This window comes from Narcine bancroftii, chromosome 11 (genome assembly GCF_036971445.1).
Source record: "Narcine bancroftii isolate sNarBan1 chromosome 11, sNarBan1.hap1, whole genome shotgun sequence".
Taxonomy (NCBI): Eukaryota; Metazoa; Chordata; class Chondrichthyes; order Torpediniformes; family Narcinidae; genus Narcine; species Narcine bancroftii.
This window is the reverse complement of record NC_091479.1, coordinates 95,387,421-95,415,412: the sequence shown is the minus strand read 5'-3', so window position 1 is coordinate 95,415,412 and position 27,992 is coordinate 95,387,421. Positions and strand designations below refer to the sequence as shown.

The 27,992-nt window shown below is 40.8% G+C and overlaps 1 protein-coding gene across 5 annotated transcripts in view; it reads right to left on the bottom strand.

The window, feature by feature from the left end:
- Positions 1–27,992, bottom strand: part of tmem117 (transmembrane protein 117) — a 220,110-nt gene that overhangs the window by 147,049 nt on the left and 45,069 nt on the right. For all 5 annotated transcript variants that reach the window (XM_069904123.1, XM_069904121.1, XM_069904120.1 and 2 more), the window contains one exon: positions 23,419–23,551. In XM_069904123.1, coding sequence (XP_069760224.1) covers positions 23,419–23,551 — 133 coding nt within the window. The remainder of the gene's footprint in view (positions 1–23,418; positions 23,552–27,992) is intronic.

Below are 27,992 nucleotides of genomic sequence, written 5' to 3'. Positions count from 1 at the left end.
AGTGCTGCTGGTGGTCCTCAGGGAAAAAAAAAATCAATCCTGCACTGTCTGTAAGGAGTTTATACATTCCTCCCATTCTGCATGGATTTCCTCCCACCGTTCAAAGTAGTACCAGGGGTGCAGGTCAATTGGGTAGCACAGGCACATGGGCCGAAAGGAACTGTTTCCATGCTGTATGTTTAAATTTAAGACATCAGATCAAAGCCTGGTCAAAAAGAAGCATGTTCATAAAACAGAGATAGAGGAGGCAAATTTTAGGGAAGGAATTCTTGAGATCACTAAAACCAGTGTCAACAATGGCAGAACAATTACTGTCAGGAGAATGGGGTATGTGTGGACATATCCTTGAATATCAATAGACAAGGACTTCTATTAAAAGATTGGTGGATAAAGCAATGTCAAAACCTACAGGTTTGTAGGACAGGAGAAAGTTTGGGATACGAGGTCAGGGAAGAGGTGGATGGTGCTGGAAGGGCTGAAACAAACACTTTCCAAAATCTTGAAACCAAATCTTTTTCAAACAAGGAAGAATAATCAAATATGCGTAAAATGGCCCTATTAGTCTATACAAAAAAAATTGGGCCTTTTCTTTCCATTTTCAGGACCATCAGTAACAAATAATAAAAATGAATTTCCTTTCTACACTCTTTTTCAATCTTTTTATTGGTTTTAACATATGCAAAATACATAGGTACATATGTTAATAATAAAATAAATTAATATCAAGTTACAAGAATCAAATAACAATGAACAAGGTTCATCTGAACCCTTGCCATTACATGGAAAAAAGTAAAAGAGAAAAACCATATATTCCTAAACTAAGAATCTAACCCTACCCTATGAGGATTGCTGGCCAATTTAAAGAATCCACTACTAATAATAATAACTATGGGGTCATAAGAAAAAAAAATCATCTACAAATTTTGAAAGTAATTAAGGACTCCAAAAAGAAAGTTAAGATCTATTGTAGTAGTAAAACATCTCATTTCTTTCTAGAGAAAGATATGCCATCACATCCGACAACCATTGAGTATGAGTGGGAGGGACGGCATCTTTCCATCTCTGCAAAATGGTCCTTCGAGCAATGAGGGAAGCAAAAGCCTCTCTACGTGGGATTGTGAGGATGTCAATGCTATATCCATTGACCCCACTCACTGCAAAAATAGCCATGAAAGGGCTAGGAGTCAAATTAATATTAAGAACTAACAATAAGGTTCGAAATACCTCTTGCCAGAAATTAAAGAGAGTAGGACATAGCCAAAATATTTGATACAACATGCCTTCCTCGGTTATGCATTTATCACATGTAGAGGACTCTCTTAAAATTGGAATTAAAAATTGTGCACAATCTGCGGTATTGATTAAAATTATGTACCCTTTACTGTAAATAAACAATTCATAGTCGAACATTGCAAATTCTTTAATTGGACCTGGTGCATAAAATCTGGAAATGCCCATAGTGAAACAATGCATCAAAGATATTTGTTGGTCTATGCTATTCTTTCTAGGTATTTATTAGCATGAGAGACAAAAGCAATATCCACAGTGCCTGGCAAAGTTGCCGGTTATAATCTGCACTGCAAAATCAGATCTATCTCAGAATTCCCCGCAAAACTATATTTCAAGAAATATTCTTAATTTCTTTGCAGAAGAGAAAGAACATTACTCATTTTCAAGGAATTATATTATATGGAGGATGGAGAGTTATTTTGCCATTTACCTTCTGAAAGAAACAAATGTGTTGTGATATCCTGCATCATTTTTCATCGCTAGTCAGCTATTCTGTGAAGACCCTGTCATTGTGCAACAACACCTAAAGCCTGCAGCAGATAAGAATCACTAGCAACATTAGAGATTAATCATAATTCTACATCATTAAAATAACCAGATTGGTGGGAATGAGAAACTAGTGGCCGTACTGGAGCTGTGCTGAAATACAATACAAAAGAACCAGCCTAGTTTGTGCATGTAACAGGTTTTTGACATTGCTTTATCCACCAATCTTTTAATAGAAGTCCTTGTCTATTGATATTCAAGGATATAATCAGCTATTAACAGAAGCTGTAGGATGCTGAGCTAGTGAGAAAATGCTTACTTTGTACCCATTTTCATTAACGTTTACTTCTAGCATTCCTTTTTTCAAACAGAACAATACACCATTTGGATTTGTCCCTTTCTAATTACCACTGAATAATTCACATTTGCTCTTTCATAAAATGGGTTCAAAGGAGGAAATAACTTTTATATAACATTTTTATAACTTTCATATCCTTGTGAGGTCCGAAACCATGCCAGAGTCCATCATGTATTTTGGAAGTGTAGTTATTATAATGTTGTGAAAAACGGAACTCAATTTCTTCAAAGCCAGGTCACTAGCCAGCAATGTGTTAATCAGATCATTTGGTTTGATAGTCTTGGATGAGGGATGTCTATGACATTAGCTAAACTGTAATTCACCCAATTGAAAACTATCTTTAATTTCTTGAGGTGTTGACAAAGGGTTTTGGTTCGAAACATTGTCCATTCTTTCTCTCCTGCTGATGCTTCTCGACCTGATGAGTTTCTCCTGAAGATTGTGCTTGGCTTTAGTTTTCCTGTATACACCAGAGTAAAATCCACACTATCTGGAATTTAAGTAACCAGCAGCCTCAAGCAACCAGCCAAACAAAATTGAGGAAAATAAATTTTTAAAAATCAAAATAAATAAGAATAATAGGTTAAAAAAATACATGTTTAAAATTGTAGAAGTAAATGTTCTCTGAAGTAACACGTAAACACCATTGGGATGATTCTCTTAAAGTGTCTACTTATCCTTGCTTAGTAAGAGTCAGAATCATCCCAGATAGAGATTTTAATCGCTAAACTTTGGGGGGGTGGGGGTTAATTATCTATAATATTATTGTTCTTCTTTCGAGAGACTCCGTGGAGGGGGAGGAACCTCCAGATGTAGCGATGGTTAAATGTCTTCAAAAAATGTGACTTAAAGTAACTGCTTTAAGGTCATGCAAGTGAAGTTTGTTCAGCGTAAGTTGTGATGGAATTATGCTATTATTAATCTTTAGTTATAAAACTATATATATATATATATATATATATAAATATTTTAGTAAAGGGAGGAAAGACACACACAGGACATTTTTGAAATCTTGTAAATAGCAGAGGCTATGTTAAGAAACAATTTTGAGAAACAAAATGTCTGTTAATTCATTGTTCAATTGAAGCTGTATAAAGAACCATAAAAGTCAGAAGTAATTCTTCATTGAAACTAAAGACAATGGTGTTTGCTGAGAGATGGGATCTGTTCAAACAAGATGGCTTTTGCTTCAATGATCTGTGTACACACAAAGCCATCTGCATGTGACCCGAGCAGACAAATCAGATCAACTCATACTTTTGGTAGAGAGGAGACTTCAAACAGATCCAGGAGTGATGTCATGTGATTACACTTCCAAGAAGGCATCTTTAATGTTGCACCAGTCATCAACTGAAGTCAGAGATGCAGTAGCCTTCAGCAAGAGAGGTACTGTTGTGTTGTATTGTATTCTCCTTGTCATGGGAGGTACACAGAATCAGAGGTTTCAAAGAGAATGTGCCACTTTACTGTTTCTTTATGTAACCCTTGCCTCAGTGTGAAATCAACATGTAAAATAAGTTCCATAATCTCCATGCAAGGGAGGAAATAATTCACATGAAGAAACAATTGTCTGAAAACAACTCTACAATAAGTCATGAGTTTTAAGAACAGTAAAGATTCTGAGTTTCAACACGAAAGATTTCTAAGATTGAACTTTAAAATTGACTTTTCATAATCATGCCTAAACTGTAATGGTTTGGGACCTGGCACACACATACACATATATTTGTGCATAATGGGATTAAGTTTAGAGTTAAGTAAGATTTTTATATTGTTAATAGCAATTAATAAAAATGATTATTTTGAAGATATACCTTGTCTTTGTGAATTTATATTGCTGCTGGTCTATGTAACCACTGCTTCTATATTTAACTATCAGGGCATGCCCATTGGCTGATTTTACCTGTGACCCCCTCCAATAGACTCCTGAATAACTGTTCCACAGCCCCCTCCCCAGTTCAGGACAGTCAACTAGCATGGACTTGCCTCTATTCTATTATGAATAAAAGCCTATCAGATTTACATAACTTCCAGTCTTGTGGAGTTATTGATAGTGGTCAAGGTGGTTGGTCAACAAGGTTAGAGCGCAGGGAGTTGGAGATAAAAAAGAAACTGACATAGATTTATAATTGATTACTAGGCAGAAGGCAAAGTATGGGTAAAGTAAAAAGACCTTTCTTGGGCAGCTGGACTGGGCTTGGATCTCAGCTATTCACATCATATCACTTATTTGACTGAAGGAACTAAATGTCAGATCTCCAAGTTTGCTAATAATACAAAGCAAGGCAAGATTGAGAATAGTCAGAGAATGCAGGGATATATGGGACAAGCCAAGTGAATAGGAATGAATATGACAATTGGAGAATCATATTGAGAAATGTGAAGTTACCCAAATAGGATGTGAATTATGAACTCCCAGGAACTTGAAGGTACTAACTCTCTCCAGCTACATCCCATCAAGTAGCATTCGTGCATAATCCCTCACCATCCTCTTCCTTAAATCAACAGTAGCCTCCTTGGTCTTTGAGACGTTGAAAGCAAGATCGCTGTTCTGGCACCACTCAATCATATCTCTGTGCTCCATTCTGTATTCTGACTCAGCATTCCTGGTTATTCTGATAACAATGGTGGTGCAGTCAGCGAATTTGTAGGTTGTGTTGAAGATGAACTTGGCAATGCAGTCATGAGTGTACAGGGATCTAAGCACGTAGCCCGGGGGTGCCCCTGCGTCGATAGTCAGTGAGGAGGCGGTGGTGTTCCAGAAATGACAGAAGCCAAGGTTGAGCCAGAATTGATCCAGAACTTCAGTGAAATAAAACGTGTTCTGGAGAGACCCCATGCAGAGCTGAACCTATACATCTTATAAATCTGTAAACATCACCTCCCCAAATTTAAGATGCATGTTCTAAGATGAGAGTCTGTTGAACTGAGCTCTATCTCCCCTCTGTTTTAGGCATACTTATCTGTTTCTGAATTGAATTATTTTGGGAAAGGAAATGCTAAGGTATTAATACACCTTGCATAGTTTTATTTTTGTTACTTCATCAAAAGTTCAGAAGCTTCAACAAATCTGATCAATAGGCATGCTTTTTTAAAATGTTACACCAACACCCAGAGCAATCTCGCGCCCTCCATGATGTCCTCAATAATCAGCATCATGGATGAGGTATCTGCTGATGGCAGTAGCAAAATTAATTCTGAGGTCTATAGAAACATTTTATCTGCCCAAGTTTGACCAAATGCCTCCAAATTCATTGGATGTTGCTTCATCCTACAGCAAGACCAATGATCCCAAACGTACTGGTCAAACAACAAATCAGTCACCTGGTCTAAATCCAATTGAGCATGCCTTCCATATGCTGAAGAGAAAACTTAAGGGGACATACCACCAAAACAAGCAAGAGCTGAAGAGGGCTGCAACAGAGGTCCTGCAGAGAATCACCAGAAAAGATACTCAGCACCTGGTGATGTCGCTGAATCACAGATTTCAAGCCGTCTTTGTTTTAAGGGATATCCAACAAAGTACTAAACATGACTACTTTATTGCCATGTCCCAAATATTACGGTGCCCTGAAATGAGGGGATTATGTATAAAAAATGCTGTCATTTCTCCATGGTCAATCCAAAATGTACCCTTTAATAAAATCTGGAATATGAACTTTAATCACAAGTGAATTGTCTGATTGCAAATATGCAACTATAGACCAAGGTAAAAAAAAAAAGTGTCTCAAAAATGATGGTCACCACTTGAGGTTATCCAGAGGATGTCATCCATAATTGCCAATGGTTTCATTATATTTCATATGCCACATAAACATTTGTCAATTTGCTTGGTGCTGTAAATGTCATCTGCTTCGCTGTCTCAAAATCACTTATGCTCAACCGAATACAAACCAACCAATCCTAATTGAAGACCAACTTGATCCCCTTGCTCAATTAGAAACTTTCTCTCTATAGGCCCCATAGAAAGTATGTAGTTTGTGTCACACATGGCAGCAATTTCTGCGGAATATTTTTGCTGCATTTTTAATGAAGGTTTACGCCAGAGACTTTAAATCCATCAGAAAAGATAGAAAGCCATTAATCGCATTCTCGAAACGTCTTTAGATAAAATATGAGGGCAAGTGTGTTTGCAACATCACACTGGGACATAATTTATACAAAATACCTGAGTTGAAGCTGATTAAAAATACAAGAACCGCGGTAGTTAAATTTAAAATTATTGCGATCTCCTACTTCAACTGTTAAAACTAGCGTCCATTATGTTAATCTGGATTCACCGATTTCAATTTCCTCAAGATGCATTGATTACTTACTCTTAACATTTTTGAAAGATATGAAGGAGTGTGAAGGAATATTTAATTCTTTAGTTATGCTGCTTCAATCTAGGGCCATAATATTCTCCTGCTTATGTTAATTTTTTTTCCCCACACGTTACCAGAATTATATGTGATGGGAGAACTCGTGACAGGTTTATGTGAAGAGCGTGTAGCATGCAGGAGGTGCCAGCTGCAAGATTCCACTTAATGTCACACTAAATGCAAGGATATTAATATTTATTTGTGTTTAGCACAACTCTGATGCCAGATGTGGTGAGAGCAAAAGATACAGTTGAAACAATCAATTCATAGATGACAACGTTATCTGTGATCACGGCATCACACACTGCAATATATAACGGGCAGTGAAACAACACATTAACAACTTTAGGCCTGAGGAAACCGATGTCACATTAACTGTAATCTCTGGTCACATTTGAATAATTAAATTCCTGTGTATTACCCACTTTCTAATGCAGCAAAGGGTAGGAGCACATCCAATGCCGCCTTAATATAGGAGATCTTTCTCATTGTTTGCTTGTACTGTTGTTTAATGGGGAGATTTCAGGCTCTTAACAAGCAGGCATACCAGTGCAAGGTTAGCTTAGTGGTTAGCGAAGTGCCATTACAGCATCTGTGACCCAAGTTCAAATCTGACGCTCTCTGTAAGGAGTTTGTGCTTTCTCTCTGTGACCTGAGTGGGTTTTCTCCAGGTCTTCTAGTTTCCTCTTGCCCTCCATAAGTGTATGGGGTTGTAGGTTAATTGGGTTGTATGAATTTCATAGGTTGTATCATTAAATCTTTTAAAAACAGGCCACCTCAGAACAGTTGAATTCTGAACAAAGACTAGTCATGGCAACTAGAGTCAGGTCTCAAAGGCCCAAAAGAAAGATTCCAGAAGAAATGCATTTGGACAATACTATTGCTGTAGCAGCAGTGACCGACCAGGGTTCGAATCCCAGTGCTGTCTGTAAGGAGTTTATATAATCCCGACATATCCAAGTTCGTTTCCTCTGGATGCTGCTGTTTCAATCCACCGTTCAAAATGTACGGAGGTAATTGGGCATCACGGGCTCATAGGCCGAAAGGCCCTATTTAAAGAGTTTTGTCAACTTTTAAAATTGTTTTATGAAGCGTGCTGAGGTACAGCAAAGAATGGATGTCAAACTGAATTTTTAGGTGGGCTTCAAATTTACGCATTTACATTACAGCCAAAGAAAAAGTTGCTATCAAGAAATGGAATTTCTCACATCTTTTCAAGCTTTGATGTGATTTTTTTCATGAATACTGGCGATTGGTACCAGATTAGCACGCCATATATAATGACATTACAATCACCAATTCTATAGGCCGTAAATATCCCATGGGTCATCTAAGTCCAGAAACCCAATTGGATCAACCATATAAGTATCAAGAGTTGATCAGAGACTTCTTTACCTCCTTATTTTCCTCAAAGTCTCTCCGGCAGCTGGGGTCTTGAAAAGGGGTCACTCCCAGGGACATTGACCACCCACTTCCCTCCCTGGGTCCTGCCCGAGCTGCTGAGACTCTCTAGCTTCTTTTTGTTTGCACAAGGCAGCTGTATATTAGCACACTTACCTGCCCCTTCTTCCCTCCCATTCCCAATGTCTGATGAATATAGCTCCACATCACTAAAGGAGCTTCCCATCACGTCCAACAAAGCAGTCTGCACGACTAACACTCGAAACACGACCCTTAACATTCGCCATTAACAAAAATGTTCAGCAGAAGATCCTACAGGCTGCTCTGAAAACATCTCCTAGCAAGAAGGACAGGGCCACAGGGGCATGGAAATGCAAACACTCTGGCTTCTCCTCCAAGTTACTGCCTTACAAAAAAAAATTGCTGTTCTTTCATCTCTCTGTCTAAAGCAGAATGTATTGTCAAGAACATGTGTCATGAAATTCGTTGTTTTGCAGCAACATTACACTGCATTACAGAGCAAAATTGCTGTCTGTCTCCCTCCTGTACACTTCCTCATTGCCATCTGTGATTCTGCTGACAATCGTGGTGTCCTCGACAAATTCATAGATGGCATTTGAATTATGCCTAGCCACACAATCATGGGTGTAGAGAGTAGAGCACTGGCCTATGCCCATATCCTTGAGGTTGATTGCCATTAAGAAGGAGGCATCGTTACCACTGACTGTGGTCTTCTGATGAGAAAGTCAAGGATCCAGTTACAGAGTCACGTGCAGTGAAAATTTACTTGCTGTGTGATTCTAAGTCAGTAAATGGCAGCTTACAAATAACCCCATTTTCATTTAATCCATGCTACTCATCATAAAACATCATAGCACAGTACAGGCCCTTCAGCCCATGACGTTGTGCCAACTTGTATAACTATACCCTTACAGAAATCTCTCTGCTCACGATCATCTCCATGTTGTTTTAATCCCTTGGAGCACTGCATTAATCCTCTCTCATCAATGAAGCATCCAATTTCCTGTCTAGCTGCAAATAATGACACTTTGATGGTGCATCTCTGTGAAAATAGCACGTAAAAAATTGTACCATACAGTGGCTACACTGTAACAACTGAGAGAATTTTCAATACGTCAGTAGGATTGGTGTCCTGATACTGACGCGGCATTACACAGGATTACACGAGAAAAGCAAACAACTGGTTAATATTTTTGACCTTTAGGCAATTTTCACAGATAATTTCAATGCTGTTTCAATCCCAAGAAAATTATATGGGACAAATTCTGCAGCACAGAAGTCAGTGAAAGGAAGTGAATTTGTTTTATCAAATAAATTTCTTAATGATAACAAGTTTGTGGTCACACACATTGCACAATACACAAATACACCAAATTTCTTACTTGCTGCAGCCAAAAAGGTACTTTAAAAAAAAGACAATGGTACAGGTAATTTGCTGGTATTTAGATTTCTGTACCTTCTGCCCGAAAGTCAGTGAGAATATGTGATCAGGGTGATGGGCAACTTTATGATGTTGGCTGCCTTCTTGAGGCAGCGCCTCACTAGATGTTCTAAGTGAAAGGGAGACCAGGGCCTGCAAGGGACCTGATTATGTGTGTTACCTTCTGTGTTCTTGGGCATTGGAATTCCCAAACTAGGTTGTCATGTAACCAATCTGCATACTTTCCACAGGGCACCTGTAAGTTTGATTGAATATTGAACAACATGTAAAATCTCCTCAGACATCTTAGAAAGTAGAGGTGATGATATGCTTTCTTCACAGTTGCCTCAGTGTGCTGGCTCTGGGAGATGTCTTCTGAAGTGTGGACATCCCATGATACTAACCCTTTCCACCTCCATCCCATCCATATGGACAGGTGTGGTGGTCCCTCCTCAGGTCAACAATGGTCTTAGTGAGAGCAGGATTATTGTCTGGGACCCCTTTTCTATATTCTTAATCTCCATTCTGTTCTTCCTCATAGTTTTCAGTTATTTGGCCAACAACAGTGGTGTCACCAGCAAATTTTTGGGTTGAGTTGGAACTGAATTTGGCTACGTTGTCATGAAAGTACAGGAAATGGAGCAGGGCACTAAGCACACAGCCTGGGCTTAAGCCCTGCTCTCTTCAATCTCCTGGCATTAATGGGCAGACAATAATGTGCACAGAAGCAAAATTCTCTGGCATTTATAATCAATTTGTACCTTGGCAATCCTCAATGGGATTCTGCTCATAACATTATGGTTGCATAGAAAGAATTGCAGGGTCATAGAATTTTACATAACAGAAAAATGCCCTTCAGCCCACACTCATGCCTACTAAGATGTCTACCCAAAGTAGTCCCATTACCCTATGGATGGCCCATATCCTTCTAAACCTTTTCTACCCATGTATGTCTTTTGAATGTAATAGTTGTACCTATCTCTACCACTTCCTCGCAGTTAGTTATGTAATAGTTGTACCTATCTCTACCATTTCCTCGCAGTTAGTTCCATATATCCACTATTCTCTGAATTAAAAAGGTGCCCATCATGTCCATTTGGAACCTTTCCCCTCTTATTTTATACCTACTTGGGGAAAGAAACACCAACTTTATCTACGTCCCTCATGATTTTATAAACCGCCCCAACCAGCCTCCTCTTGTAATTCAAGCCCTCCACTCCTGGTCACATTTTTGTGAATCTTTCCTGCACCCTTTCCAGCCTAATGATATCTTTTCTACAGCTGAATGATCAGAACTGTACATAGAACTCCAAGTGCGATCTCACCAACATCTTGTATACAGGTAGTCTCCGACTTAAAACCGAGTTCTGTTCTGACCAACTGGTCGTATCTCGAAATGGACATAAGTTGGATTTTCACTGTATCAGTTTTATTGTTCGTCAAATATAACATGGCAGCCACCAAGGCCAGCTCTCGCGAGAGGTTGCCCATCCCTGCCACAGGCGCTATCTTCTATAGATAGGCCCCTACTTTCACCCCAAAGTGTAATTTTTATATTTACATATATTTCTTTAAAATTTGTGCATTTTATTTTGGTCATATAGGTCATAAATCGGGACTACCTGTATTTGGAACATGATGTCTCTTCTCCTGTACTCAATGGCCTGACCAATGAAGGCATGTGTGTCAAATACATCCTCACCACCCTGTCTAGCAGTGTTGCCACTTTGTCTGGGACGTAAATATTCACCATGATCAGTACAAATGAAAAAACTACTGATCAGTGACTAAAGACTGAAGGCACATTTCACCCACCCTCGAACTCTTGACAAAAATGTGCATTTTCATGGTCCGAGCATCACTAAAGATATTTCTGGAAACCATTTATGGATTTCACTGATAAAAGTCCATCCGATTCATCCGTTACACCCGCTCATCCCAATTAATATGTTCAAGTGAATGATATATAATATATTAAGGTGTGCTTTCTCTCTTTTTTTTTGGGGGGAGGAGGGATAAAAACAAAATTATGTATCATTTTGCATCACTTTTATTATAATGCATTATTCAAGACGAAGGAATATATGTTTGTATTTGATGCAAATGGAAAATAAAATTCTCAAAAAAAACCTCAAGATATTTTATAAGCCTTTATGGGAAATAAACACTGACCCAGCAAGTAAGAGAGTTTTGAATATGTTTGATATTAAAATGGAGGACACAAAAGTGCAGGGGTAGAAATGCATTGAATTTCAATTTCCTGTATTTTATAGTGTAATCTGCACAGTAGAAATTGAGCCGAGAAAATAATCTCCACTGATTTATTATTGCTGAAGAAGCAATTATCAATGCTTTCATTTTATTTGTCACCTTTTAAAATTTGCATCATTTCTATTCGCATCAATTTATATTCACTAAGAGGGTTTAGTTAGCCAAGTGCTACCAACACAAGTACCTTGTTCAAATCTAAAGGAATACAAGTAATTACAGGACCAGCAAAAAAAATCACTGCAGCTGCTCAACTTCTTCTTTAACATCAGTAAGATGAATACAAACTGCTTCTTTCTTGCTTGAAGCCCAATTAACTGTCTAAGCCGATTCCTGGTTCAATACCAATGACCCTAGTCATCTGTTCCCCTGCGTTGTTACACTCGACTACAATAACCACACAAAGACAGAACACAAGGGCAAGGTGCAGCTGTGACAGACTGTGTGAAGTGATTCTCAAAAAGATGCAGCAAAAAAATCCTTGAAAAATAATCCTCCTCTAAATTAGGTGTGATTAATGACTAGTCGACAACAGGATGACCCTAATTAAAGAACAGTGGTTAATTAGTGAATGATTTATGCAGATAAAGGTACTTAGAGGTGTTGGAAATAGGATTTCTAATCAAAGTAATATGTAAAGCTAAAAATGGTGCTGATGTGTTTTTGTCTCAAGAGGAAAGGAAATTCCTGCTTTATCCCTAATAAGTTTACATTTAGAAAAAAGTTTGTATTTTTTTGGAAATTTGCATTTTGTAAAGTGGATTCAGTAGAAAGAGAACCCCACCCCCCACCCCTAGATTTGATATAAATGGAACAACTTCAATTTTTTTTTCTAGGAAAAAGTCCCATCTTCTGCCAAAGAAGGAATTCATATTCTATTTATTCTACACATACGGTGTAAAGAATCATTTTTCATTGAGACAGGGAGGTGAGGCAAACAAGGACCTCAGTTACAGTTTTAAAAGATGAGCAGCCACTAAGCTGTACACAGTCTTGAAGATAACCTGCAGTAATTGTATCACAGTCTTTATATCTCATAAAGAAACACTTCAAAGTGACAGCGAAAGTTGCCTCAGGTTATGGTCAGCGTTGTGACCCTTCCATTTTGCCATCCATCCATGTTGTTAACCCAAAACAGTGGAGGACAGAAGTGTTTTAGTGCACTTAAACATTCTTTTCTTCTAGTGAACCTGGATTTAAATCCAATCCATACTAAGGTGGCATGACACCTCTTTTCCAATGACTATTCATGACTCTAAATAAGCAGAGTTTGTCTGATTCCTGCACACATCAAATGTGGAGCACACAGCTGCATTTGAATCCATCATTAATCTCATTGCATCTAAGTTTCTCACATCAGAGTTTTGTTGTACGGAATAATCTTGTTAACATAGTGACCCTGGGCAGCAAAAACTGCAGAAGAATCAAGGAGCGCAGTAGATCAACATGAGCAAATGGCCAAACAAACCATAATTATTACCTGCGAGCCACCCTTCTGCTATTATTGTAACTGTTCTTGTAAGTTTAACAGGGAATTGAGAACATTCTTAGCGGAGCTGTCACAAAGCTGCAATAGGGTGTAGCGGATAGTGCGTCGCTTATTCAACGCCAACGACCGGGGGTTGGAATCCAGCACTGTCTGTAGGGAGTTTGCACATTCTCCCTGTGTCCATTTGGGTTTCCTCCCACCCTCCAAAATGTGCGCACGGTGTTTTTAGTTAATTTGGGTGTAATTGGCAGCAGGGGTTTAAATGGCCAAAGACAGTTGTAAATTTAAAATAAAATAATATGTATCAAAAGCAAATAGCTTCCACCATATTTTGTATAAGAATAAGAATTTAGAAAGTTAAACAAGAACATGGGGTCGAGTGCATGAATGTTCTGTAGAAACTCAGCAAGTCACATAGCATCAAGAGGAAGAAAACGGTAAGCAATGTTTCAGGCCTGTGCCCTTCGTCAGGTACATGATAAATTTAGAAATATCTCTTTCCATTATTAGATAAATATCACCAGGAAGAGATGTTACATTGGAGAACTAACACAAAATGGCATCAGAAAAATTGGCATTAAGCACGTGGAATACTTAATTTTTTTTTAATGGAGCAGTGACTCAATTTTAATGAATCTTCAGACATTGCCTGAAGATGGAAGATTGGCTTGGCCAGATTTTCCTTTCGTCTTTGAGATAAGATTCACACTTAAAATTGAGGTGATTGCCAAAAACATTTGTCTGTCCCAGTAGGAATGCATCGATTTTATTCTAAACGCCATTCCCTGACCATTTGTACTTTTAAAACCGTAATGGTGTATTGTTGGAATTGAAGCAATAGTTCCACAACAAAATTACACTACAAGCATCCATTGCCTTTCCTTATTGCAGGAAAAAAATCACAGCAAACTAGTGTGTTGAGGTTTTGTGAGGGAATTGCAAAGCTAAATGGAGACAAAAGCTGCTGGTGCTGGACTCCTAATAAGGGAAGGACCCTGGTTATAATTGAAAAATGGCAACGTTGCTGTAACAGCAGCCCAGGAAAGCGGGGAGCAGAGACATCGAGCTGCTCTGAAGGGCTGCAACTGCAGAGGTCAGTGCTCAAGATGGCAGCAGCCACAAGGAGTTGGCTATGGGGGAGCAGCGGACCAGGCATCATAAACAGGAAAAACTCACCCCCCCACAACCCCACCAATGAGAAGGAGAAGCAGAGGAGGCGACCCTGCAGGGAAGGTGACCACAGCGGCGATCCAGCGAGGGGGCTCAGCGGCTGATTGTCCCACATATGCTGCGGGGTGCTGGAGACTGGCTTGTGGGAGCCAGGTATTGGAGCTGACATTCAAGGTGGTGCGAAGAGCAAGAAGGGACTCTCGAAGGGCTTTGCCGCTTAAGGCTTCCTGGTCATATTGGAGGTTTGGATTTGGAGCTTGGGTGGCCAATGAATCAAACAGGAATCTGTGTGACTGCAGAGGCTGCGGGAGCACTGAAGATGAATCAACGGTCACTCAATGACTCTGAAGGGATTGCATTTGCTTCTCTTTCTCCAGTTATTGTAGGGGCACTGGTGACTCTTTGCAGGCAGAAGGCAATTTTGTGTATTATTACATGACAAAAAAAAGGCATCTTGAACTGTTAATTGGAGCTATTAGGGAAGAGCAAGCAATACACAAATTGCGAGAAAAAGCAGATCATAGGGCATCCATAGGAAACAAAGGGTAACCAACGTTAAGGGAACAGGTGTTCGCGAAGGACAGATGGTCCTAAAGAGGGGAGAAGAGTTCTGTAGGGAAATATTAGTAGATGAGGATGGAACCAGAGAAGAATGGGGAAAGAGAATGGGCAGGTGGCTGAACACTGAACTTCTATGCATGTTTTGATGACACCAAAGAAATCTCTGTGCCCCCCTGATGAATGGGCATAGCCATGGTGGAGATAAGGATAACCCTACCATTGATGAACCCACACAAGGCAGCAAGACCAGACAACATAGTTGGTCGGGTACTGAAGGACTGCACAGACCAACTGATGGAGGTCTTCATGGACATCTTCAACACTTCACTACAGCAGTTCATTGTCCCTGCAGGTTTCAAGACACCCCCCCCCCCCACCCCCATCATCCCGATACCAAAGAGGGAAACAATGACAGGCCTCAATGATAACAGTCCCGTAGCACACCATTATGGAATGCTTTGACCACCTGGAGACAGAAAGCATCAAAGATCAGCTCCCAGAGACACAGAACCCATTTCAATTCACCTATAGAAGAAACCATTCCACTGTTGATGTCTAGACTTGTCCCTTCACTCCGTCCTGACCCACCTGGAGAACAACGGCAGGCTGCTATTCACCGACTTCAACTTGGCTTTTAATACGATCAATCCCGAGATGTTGGTGGGGAAGCTATCCTCGCTGGGACTCAAACACCCATCTTTGTAACAGGATTCTGGACTTCCTAATGGAAAGACCACAGTCTGTCCAGATAAGCAACACAACAGAATGTCAAGCACCATCAGTCCTGGTGCACCTCAGGACTGTGTGCTTAGCCTACTCTGGGTTCACGCTACTGACCCATGACAGCATCGCCAGAACCAGCTCCAACAGTGGGCAGATGACACAACAGTCGTTCGCTTCATCAGCATCATGATGAGTCGCACTACAGTGAAGAGGTGGAAAATCTGGTGATGTGGTGCAAGAACAACAACCTGAGTTTCAATGTAGAAAAGACAAAGGAGATGATCATGGACTTCAGGAGGACCAGGAACTATACATCAATTATTCTGTAATGGAGAGAGAAGGGAGCACCAAGTACTTGGAGTCCACCTAAGAAGTGACCTATCCTGGACACACAATGTCTCACTTGTCAGGAAGGCACAACAGTGACTGCACTTCCTGAGAAGAATGAAGTGGACACCATCATGTCCATCTTCTATCGGAGCTCTTTCAAGAGTGTCCTGGCTGGCTGCATCAGAGTGTGTGGTACGGTTGCTGCAGAGAAATGGATCAAACATCAATCCACAGGATCATAAGATTGGCAGAGGGGATCACTAGAATCTTCCTACCCCCCATCAATGTGATCTACCAAGATCGTTGCCTGAAGAGGCATGCAAAATCATTGAGGACCCCTTCCACCCCACAAACATCTTTCAGCTACTCCCATGGGAAAGAGATATAGGAATATCAGATCCAGCACCACCAGGATTAGAAGCAGTTTCTTCCCACAGGCAGTGAGAATGCTGAGGGACCAAAGGAACTGCTCACACTTTAAGAAACAATATTTATTTATTTGTACAAATGAATATTTGTCCTGCATATGTATTGTTTGTCTGTATGCATGTTATGTCTGGTTGTGGGTCTGCGTGTTTTGCACCAAGGACCGGTTGTGCTTGTGCAATCAGATGACAATGGTCTTGACTTTTGGGAAAGGAGATAAAATGGGGAGGGGAAAGAGGGAAGAATGGAAGTACCTGGCTAAGAAGAAGAGAGAGGGGGCTTGCAATGCGATATTGGAAAATTCAATATTTATACTATTGGGCCATCCAGGTGGAATAGGGGGTGTTTTTCCACCTGCCAATCAACTGCCTCTGTCCATCATCCTTCACCCTTCCTTGGTTCACCAAACCCACTGGTCCCTGTCCAACATTTCCCACCCAGTCCACAATATACTGCCCATTTCAGTCTTGAAGGGTTCTCTCCCAAAATGCTGATCATACTTTTTCTCCCAACGCCTGCCCCACTGTTTTCCTTCAGCAGATCCTGTGTGCTCCAAGATTCAAATACTTGCCCTCTCCTGTGTGCCTTGGAATGAGGAATTCACATTGTGAACTCATTAAAACATAACCCCCTTCTGAAAACCTCTCTTTATAATGATTCCAAACTAACACCGCAAAATAAAACAGAATGTCTAATGTATGGTCATTGAAACTTAATTGTTAGGAGTCCAAAAAAGTCTATAGCCTCTTCCAATCTTATTGCATACTGAAGGTGTCTTATGACAAAGGAATATTAAACCAGATGTTTTACTACCATCTCGTGGTGTTGTTTGAAACTGCATGCTCTAAACAATGATAAGGAAGTAGAATTAAAAATGCAAGGAGGGTCATTCACCTAACTTCCTGTTTAAATTTTCCCTCCATAAAATCATTTTCTTCTACACAAATTTTCTCCAAATTCTCATCTTAAACTAAATGGATTCAACACATAAATTGAGGGAAGATACTGTATATAGGTGTGTAATAGTTGATACCACGTAAAAGTTGATGCTCTTACTTTTTGGCCAAAATATCTGGTATTTCTATATATATTATATATATATATATATATATATATATATATAGCGTGGAAAAGTCAACACCCCACCTCTACTTTTTGGCCTGGCCACCCACCCATCCAAGCTCCTGACACCCCATCCACAAACTTGCCTAGGCCCCAACAGCCTGCCCATCCAAACTCCCAATGCCTCGTCCATGGACTCTTGCCTAACCCCAGCCGCCCAACCATCCAGACTCCCATCACCCTGGCCACACCCCCCCCCATCCAAGATCACAATGCCCCAACCATCGTCTCACACTTAGGCCCCAGGCGCCTGCCCATCTGCCCAAAACAATGATGCAGGTTCTTACAGGGTCAAAAGTCATGAAGTTGACCCCCCCTAAATTTTACCCTAAAAATTGGTCCACAAAATTCGACTATTACACGCATATGTACGGTAAATCTCATTACAATTCAGAATGGAAGCATCTTCTTTCAGGTTTACCTGCATCTGTATATGGGACGCATTCAAAGGAGTAAAAGGGGAAACCAGGGGTAACAAGTACAAGCAACCCTGGATGTCAAGGGTTGGATAAGGAGAAAAAAGAATGTGCATGGCAGGTAAAGGGGTAAAGACAGGGGAGGCTCAACAAGTGTTCAGAGTGTAGGGAGGAACTTGAAAATTGAGAATGTAAAGAGGGATCACAAAACATCACAAGTAGATGGGATTAAGGGAATGAGAAACTGGAGGGACTTAATGGGTTAGACAGCATCAAAATAGAGAAATGGTCAGTCAATACCTTGGGTTGGGATTACTTGTTGAGACTAATTTGGGAAGGAGACCTGGTAAGCATAAAACCAGGAGGCTGGTGAGGGGCAAAGAATTAAAGGGGGAAAAAGATTAACCAGAAAAAGAGTAGGGTCCATTTGGGACAATCTATGTGTGAAGTCAGAATGTGCAGGCAAGGGCTTAAATTAATATTTTTTTTTAAATCAGTATTCATAAAAGGAACAGATTTTATAGTTGAAAAATTCAGTGGTGTAGGTGAAAGTCTAGTGCAGGTCTCTGTAAATAGAGGAGGTGACCGAAGTCTTAGCAAACTTAGAGGTGGATGCATCCCAAGGCTGGCTGAGGTTTCCTCCAGGCTGCTATAGCAGGCAAGGGAAGAGATTTCTGGGGCTCTGGCTGAGATTTTTTAATCTTTGCTGGACATAGTGAGGTACCAGATGACTAGATGGCAGCAAATGTGGCCCCCATCTTTGCAAGAAGGGAATCAGGGAAAGGTGTGGTAATCATACATTGGTAAGTCTAATATCAATATTAGTGAAGTTATGGCAAAAATTCTGAGGGGGGGTGGATTAATATTCACTTGAAAAGTCAGGAACTAATTTGAGATAGCCTTGTCACGGTCAGATCCTGAATGATCTAAATGTATTTTTTTGTGGATGTAACACAAGGCTTTGACAAGGTTCTGCATGGGAGATTGGTCTCAAAGGTTAGGCATCCCGGACAAGTTAGTAAATTGGATCAGAATGTATTTGGGTGATAAGAGATGGTCATTTTTGTGATTGGATGCCTATGACTAGAGATGTTCCGCCAGAATCATTGCTGGAATTCGTACTGGCTGTCATATATGTGAATGATTTGGATAAGGCTGTTAGAGGCACGATCAGTAAGTTTGCAGCAGATCAGGTTGGTGGAGTTGTTGATAGTGTGTAAGGCAGTGGATCTCAATCATTTTCTTTCCACTTACATTCCACTTTAAATATTCCCTTTTCCATCAGTGCCCTGTGATTAATAAGGGATTGCTTAAGGTGGTATGTGGGTGAAAAGAAAACATTTGAAAACCACTGTTTGAATTGTACCTCATTGACTTGTTATGTGCATGGTTTCAGAACTCCAAAGGAAATGGGTCAATGACAATTTTTCTCAAGCAAGATATTTCAGTCACAATTGGATCTTGAGCAGGGATTCTCAACCTTCCCTTCCCACTCGCATCCCACCTTAAGCAATCCCTCACTAATCACCGGTGGCATAGGGATTACTTAAAGTGGTATGCGAGTGAAAAGACAAAGGTTGAGAAACACTGGTGTAAGGTCTTCTTACACTACAGTGTAATATCATCATGAAATGGGCTGAGAATTAGATGTTAAATCCTAAGAAATGTGAGATGCATTTTCGGAGAACTAATTGAGCTGGGACAAGAATCAGAATCAGAATTTATTGTCATGAACACGTCATGAAATTCGTTGCTTTGCGGCAGCATCACAGGTGCAAATATTGCTATGAATTACATTTTAAAAAATAAATAAATTAGAGCAAAAGGAAGAGAAAATGTGAGATAGTGTCTGTGAGTCATTGTCCATTCAGAAATCTGATGGCAGAGGGGAAGAAGCTGTCCTTCCGCTGCTGGGTGTTCATCTTCAGGCCCTTGTGCCTCCTTCCTGATGGTAGCAATGTGAAGAGGGCATGGCCTGGGTGGTGAAGGTCTTTGAGGATAGAGACTGCTTTCTGAAGATACTGGACAAGGGTGGCATGGTTAGTGTAGCAGTTAGCCATTACAGTGTCCCAGGTTCGAATCCGGCGTTGTCTCTAAGGAGTTTGCACCTTTTCACCATGTCCATGTGCATTTCCTCCAGGTGCCCTGGTTTCTTCCCATATTCCAAAGATATATGGGATTAGAAAGTTAATTGGTCAAATGGGTGCATGCGGGTGGCTTGGGCCAGAAGCGTTAGTTATTGTTCCGTTTCTCCAAATTGGAAACAGCACAGGGAGTATTGAGCATCAGAGGGATTTTGGTATACATCCATGGATCCTTAAAGGTGACATCACTGGTAGATCATGTGGAATGCTGGCCTTCATTGGTCAGAATGCTGTATACTAGAGTTAGGATGTTCTGTTCAAATTTTTAATGAAACATTTGCCAGACCTCAGCTGGAGTACTGAACGTAGATCTGGTCACCACCCCGCTGGAAGGACGTGATAGCACTGGATAGGGTGCAAAGGAGGTTCTCCAGGATGCTGCCTGGGGTGCAGGATTTCAGTTATAAGGAGAGACTGGAGAGGCTGGGACTGTCTCCCTGGAGCAGGGAGGTTAAGAGGAGACATGAATGAGGTACATAAAATGACAAGGGGAAAAGATGTGATAGACTGCAGGAAACATATCCCTATGTCAGAGGTAAATAAAATTAGAGGACAATGGTTTGAGAAAATCTGAGGAGGATCATTATCACTCAGAGACTGGTGAGTACCTGGATTGCACTGCCTGAAAGCATTGAAGAAGTGCCCAGACAAGTCCTGGAATTGCCGAGGCATAAAAGCATATGGACTAAGTGTTGCAAGATGGGATTGATATGGCTGGGTGCCCACGGGTCAGCTTTCATATGGTGGGCTAAATAACTTGCATCCATTCTGTCTGACTGTGACTATAATCTTTAAAGTATTATAATTATAATAGTAAACAGGTCCAGTTTGCTCATTCAAGGAGACTAAAATACCTCAAAGTGTAATTTTTTCAGATTTTAGGACTAATATTTACTCTTCCATAAATACAGCAAAATGCCCATTATCTGGAATTCAACCAACCGGCAGCCTCAAGCAATCAGAAAATTGTGGAAAATAAATATTAGGTATTGTTCCTCCAATTTGAGGGTGGCTTCATTTTGACCATGCATGAGACCGTGGACAGGTAAGTCGACATGGGATTGTGCAGCGGTATGGAAATGGTTGGTTACAAGGAAGTTCCCTCTATTGCAGCGGACTGAAAGGAGGTGCTCAATTAAACAATCTCCCAATCTGCATCCAATCACCATGAGAGCACCAGATAAAGTAAATGACCCCTACACATTCAAAAGTGAAGTGATGCTTCGCTTGGAATGACTGTTTGGAGCCCCAAATGGTGGTGAGGGAGGAGGTGAGGATGCAAGTCCAGTCATAGGAATAGGTATCAAGGGGGCAATTAATGGGAATGGATGAGTGGACAAGGGAGTTGCTGAGGGAGTGGTCCCTATGGAAGACAGAGCAGGGAAGAGAGGGGAAGATGTGTCTAGTGGTGGGATCACATTGTAGGTGGAGAAAAATGTGGAAGATAATATGTTGAATGCGAAGGCTGGTGGGGTAGTAGGTGAGGACAAGGTCATCGTTGTGTTTAGGGGCGGAGGGAACCAGGACAGATATGTGAGATAGGAGAGATGCAGGAAAGAGAGGAGATGCGAGTAAGGGCCGAGTTGATGGTAGTACAGGAGAAGCCACAGTATTTGAAGAAGGACAATATCTCCAATGATCTGGAGTGGAAAACATCATCCTGGAAGAAGATGCAATGGAGGTGGAGGAAATGAGAGAAAGGATTAGAATCCTTACAGGGGAGAGGTGTAGTCAAGGATACTAAGGAAGATTCGAAAATGTCTGTAGAGTTTGTCTCCCAAGATGGATACAGAAAGATTGAGAAAGGGGAAAGTGTTGTCAGAGATGGGCCAAGTGAATTTGAGGTCAGGGTGAAAGTTAGCGGCAAAGTGGATAAAGTTGACGAGCTCATCATGGATGCATGAGGCAGCACTAAGTGTGGTATTCAACATAGTGGAAGAAGAGTTGAGGAGCCTTGCCTGTGTAGGCTTGCAGTGTGGATTGTTCAACATAGCACAGCTAGGACCTTTCTCCATCACTTCCCATCTTTTTTCTCTTCTGCCCCCTTGCCCATATCCAGCTATGACCTCTTGCCTGTGAGACTGTGCTGAAGGACTCAGGCCTGAGACATTGGTTAGGTCTCTTTGCTACATAAAGAATGCTGCACGACCTGCTGAGTTTCTCCAGCACTTTTGTGTATTAAACTGCAATCACAGCATCTGCAGAATTTCTTGTTTAGCTCAAAGCAAGATCAATGGCATTGTTAAATCCATCTTACTCTAATGGGATTAGTTTATTCCAATGAAAAGGAGGGGATCTGTAGTCAGAGTCACTGAAGTTGGTTCAATAATCCTGCAATGCGGTATAATACATGCCAAGAAACATTTATCACCGTCTTGGATTACTGCTCGATAAATTTTTTTTAAAAGCGGAAACCAGGCTGCAAAATCCAAGTAATTAGCTGCTTTAAAACCAAATGTATTCAGTAGCTGTTAATCAACAACAGTAGCAAAGCCCAGCTGATGTAAAACTGAAAAGTTGTCACAGTTTAGCTGTCAAATTACACTTCGTGACTCAGTTGGAGGTTTAAAGTGGCAGAGGAAGACTAACAGCAAGGTTCTCCATTATATGACCATTAAAATCAAGCCGCAACACAATTAGGACCACAAACCCCGAATTATAAAGCTCTATTATCGGTGTTCCTCTCAACAGTAGAGTAGCAAAGCGACACAACTTCCCTTCTGCAGTCCTTTCTCAGATTGGGGCAAGACTGATTATGATATTTAGCTCAAAATATATTCCCACATACAAGAAAAATAATCTCAATAAAACATCTTTCTAAGTACCTGTTTCCCATAGAGAAAACTGGTTAAAGATAAAAGTTTGCAAAGAAAATTGAAATGTCAGATGCAAGCAGGTAGCTGCTTCCAATGGGGGTGTTTTTTTTCTGTTTTTCAATTCCTACAGTTGCTTTTCATAAAAGAGAGAATGTCACCCAGTCTTTCAAGCACCATGATCATGGCTGATCATGACACTTCAGAACCCTTTTCCTTCATATCCCTTGATCCCTTTAGCCATGAAGGCCACATCCAAGGTCTTTGTTGAATTTATTTAATGAACTAACCTCAACAGAATTCTGTGGTAGGACTTGTACAAATTCACAACTCTCCGAGAGAGGAAGCTTCTCCTCATCACAGTCCTAACTGGCTTATTCATTTTTCTGAAGACTTGTCGGCCCTTGTTCTGGAATTAGCCAGAACTTGATTTTTAAACTTAACAACTAGTGCAATTCCCAGTTAAAACAAAAAGGTTTTATTGCCCCAACCCAAGTTTGGGTTTGTACCAGCGAGGGTCTCCATTTGCAGAGGTGTTTCTACTCAATGCTATTGATCCGACACTGAAGTTTGAGTACCGTGAGGGTGATTGAATCGGATATAAAACTGCCAAACTTACCTCATATTTCCAGCGATTAAGAGGCACAGGTTGTAAATATGAGAGAAGATGAACAGGAAGAGAATAGTGGAAAAAAACATCACCATCCAGGAGCCGTGATCTTTTCGGAACATCTTTAGACGAAGTAACTGACCTGGTGCAAGAAAAATTTAAGGCAAGCTTACTTCATTTCAGTCTAACAAAGTTACTCCTTCATACAACACCATGGTGATCTGCCTCAAGTTTTGAAAAGAAATTTACACGCAAGTGCTGGAAGAACTCAGCAAGCCATGCAGTAGTTGATGACTGCCTATTGCTTTCCATTGATGCAGCACGGCCTGCTGAGTTTCTCCAGCAATTTTGCATATTGCAGTAGTTCCCCAGCACATGCATTCTCCTTGTTTACTTTTTTTTAAATGGTCTTTCATGAACCCTTTTGCTGATAACATTGTTGCAATAAAAGGCAGCTCAAAAAGAACTAAAATTAATATCAAATAAAAGTAAATTTAACAAGCACTCGATGTGTAGGATGATCTGCTGTTAACGCAACAGATCCCCAGGACATGAGGTTGTTTGATCACCCCTCTAGTTTAGGGGATAGATGAGTCAAGTCATTTAATCCCTTTAACAGGTCCTCTATTTTTGTTGATACAATGGCCCAGATCATATTCAGTCCTAACCCACCATTAATCTGCCCCCAAACTAATCCTATGACTATTCTCACCTGGAGTGGCACCCATGGAATCTATAGTTCTATAGAACTCCATTGAGTCATCTCTCTGCGAGGTGGAATCTGGTATATGGCATGGCTTGGCCTCAGGGATGAACCTAAGGACCCATCCTCACCACGGCCCTGATTTCCTATCACTGACTATTTTTAAATATGTTCATGTACCCAGGGGGAGTGAGAATGCTGAACGACCAAAAAAACTGTTCACACTGGCCCTCCCTGACCCTCATATTCATGAAACAATATTTATTTATTTGTACCCATGAATACTTGTCCTGCATATGTATTGTTTGTCTGTATGCGTGTTATTTCTGGTTGTTTGTCTACGAATTTTGCATTGAGGATTGGAGAATACTGTTTCGTTGGGTTGTATTTGTACCATCAGATGACAATACACTTGTTACAAAATAAAAATTAAAACATTCGACATTGAAAGCCAATTTTGGGCAATCTCCAATTCTTTTTGTTGTACTGGAACATTTTGCTCTTCAAATGTTTATCCAGTAGATACCAGAAAAGCAATTTTGACTGGCGACATGTGAAACTGCTTCTGTTGAATATCGCGAATTTTTGGATAAAAGTTGTTTGCCAGTCATAGAATTTTACAGCACTGATACAGGACATACAGTCCAACTGATCTACCCCAACCCAACCACTAAATGTCGCACTAAAGTTTCCCTTTCCATGTATCGGTCTAAATGTCTTTTGAACATTAAATTAACGTTAAATCTACCACATCCTCTGGTGGCTCTTTCCATTTACGCATCATCCTCTGTGTGAAAAAGCTACCTCTCATGTCCATTTTAAATTTTTCCTCGCTCACCATAAATCTATGGCCACCAACTTTAGATTCCCCAACCCTGGGAGAAAGACCATGACTATTTACCTCCTGCTCAAAATTTCTACTAAATTTCTATTTTAGGTCATCCTTATGGTTTAGCAGCATGGAAAACATTATTACCTCTTGAACACATTGGATGAGGCAATGCGCTTGACAAGCTAAAAGGAAGTTTTGGGTCCCATAGGAGCTGATAATGCACAAATGAAACCAGCAATGTATCTGCAAAGCTGCATGGCTTCAAGATCAATCATCTCAAACACTTGCTGATGGTGGGCAATCAGTGTCCTGGTTCCTCTTCCTATTCTTCCAACCAAAGTTAATCATTTGATTGAATCACATTTCATCTGCAATATGATCTCCAAGTTCACCAGTCTATGTCTCCCTGAAGACTCTATCTAAATTGCCTGCTTTCTATATTTTGCAAGTTTGACTCATCTGGCAATGCAATTTCACCAAAAAATGGTTCCAATGGTAACACATGGGAGATGCAACAGCACATTTCCCTCCAATTATCACAACTCACTGATTCCATCCTTTCCCCAGATGCACTATCTTTTAACTAAATGGCCTTTAATTTTACTAACAAGTCTATCATGTGGCATTTCTTCAAATATTTTTCACAAGTCCACAACATTGCACAATTGAATTAAACATGAGCGATAAAGAGTTGTTGTTTATTTAAAGTACAAGCATTCGGATCGGATTCTCAGAGAGAGCCACTTACACTGTTGACCAATATTGAGTTGCACGGATTCAATAGAAATCTGATGGTGAATAATCAAAATCCAGACTGAAGCCATAGCTGGAACAATCTTGCAGACAGAACAGTCTAAAGTGCAGTGTTCTCTGTGACCTCATCATTATTGACCATTCAAACCAATTCATCAAGAACGCATTATTCAGACATGCACTCATTCACTGTTGCAGAAAATTAACTGCACAAACCTGAGACTGTCCTGTAGACAAAAATTACAACTGGGACACACCAAAAAAAAATTAATCATCAAACCCTGTGGATGAGGGATATTTTAATACTTCTTGATTTCTTGACATAGAACCTGATGACGATTCCTCTTATTTCTCTTTTGACCATCAGCAATCAACCTGGAGAAATGGATTTACTTCTTTTAATACAAATGCCTGGAGCAAATTCAGATCAAACCTTGAACAAATGGTGTTCTACCTGCAAACTATATGAAATACATAGATCATTTGTAAAAGCTTTTGACAGTTGCTACACAACTATATCAGAATTCTAGATGTGAGAATAATTATCAACAGTTACATCCAAGGCTTATCAATTTCAAAACAATCAAATCACAATTTTTCTTTAATGTTCCCAAGCGTAGAAAATATGCACGTCGTAAAGAGCATTAGTGTTGGGTCCACTGCTTTCATTGATCCACATTAATGACCTCAAAGTTGGCAGATCACCCAAAACTCTGAATTGAGGCACATGGTCAAAAAGACACAGACAGATTATCCAATGGATGAATACTTGGCAGCTGGAATTTAATGCAAGGAATTTATTTCGGTTAAGGGAAGATGTCAATCCAATATGTTTGAGGTAATGAGATTTGCTTTGGACATTTACAGAGGAGTGGATGAAGATTAATCATGCATTTAACGAAAGGAAGGCAACACATACCATATATACTCGAGAAATCATTGAATCTTTTGGACCACTTTTTAGGCCAAGGAAGGGGCTAAATCAATTTTTACAAGGGTCATACTTTTGACCTAAGTACCTGCGTTGATCAAGGCTTCAAGAGCTCAGAAGGCTGGGACCAGGTAGTAAGTAAGTCAGTGGTCGGAACATCTACAGCTCAGTTGGGCGGGTGTCTGGGCATTTGGAACTCAGAAGGGTGGGAAGCTGGGGCAAGGATCCACAGTCGGGAGCTCGGATGGCCGGGCAGCCAGGGTGTCGGGAGTTTGGATGAGTGAGCAGCCAGAGTGAGGATTCGCAGTCAGGAGCTCAAATGAGCAGGCTGTCAGGGAGAGGATGCATGGTCAGGAGCCATGGTGAGGGGGAGTTCAGATGGGCAGGGCATGGTGAGCTCAAACGGGCAGGCCAGAGTGAGAATCCACTATTGGGAGCTCAGATGGGCAGGCAGCCCCAGGATGAGGATCCACAGTCAGGAGCTGGGATGGGCGGATGGCCTGGGCGTCAGGAGCAGAGTCCACTGTTGGGGCATTGGCAGCTCGGATGGGCAGGCAGTCAGGGCCAAAAATAAGTGGGGGGGGGGGGGGAGGGCCAGACTTCAAGATTCAATTTATTGTCACTGTAATAAATCAGTACATTACATAAAAATTTTTTTGCCTGCTATAAGGCAAACAGATTTGACCTCAGTAGAAATTGTCTGAAGTGCTTCTTACAATCAAAGAACGAGAATCAAAAGAGAGATTCCCCCCCTGTGATAGTACAGATTCTATCACCAATGTGTATATGTACATATGTACAGATGGTAGTGTAGAATGACTGATTGGGTGAGAGCATAGCCACACATACTGGCAGGCCTTAAAGGATTGCTCCCAGCCAGACCAGGTCATTCTGGACTGGTCGACCTACTTGTGATAGGCTCCAGTCTTTTAGTTAATAAAACCCTTGGTTTGGATCAACAAGTCTTTGGTTCTTTTGACACGCATCACACCCCCTCTCCCACCGAATCACTGAGTGTCCGTAGATTCGCCTTCAGCACTTCCACAGAGTCCAGATCTGAACCTTTGTCATGGTCAGGAACCCTTCAGCACCCCTTCATATCCTGGAACCCCTTCAGCCAGTTTCGAGCCAACCTCCAGCAGCCTGCTGTTTGCATTAGTCTTTCAGCCACAGAGCCTCCTCACTGGTCCGCCGCTGTGGTCGCCATCCTGTGGGTCATCTCCTCCTCAGACAGGGGATGGTCTTCCCATTTTCTAGTGCCCTGCTCCATCCAGTCCTCCACTCCCCTGGAGTCTGCAACCCTCATGGCTGATCAGAGGCACGGCCATCTTGGATGCAGACCCCGCAGTCACAAGATTTTAATT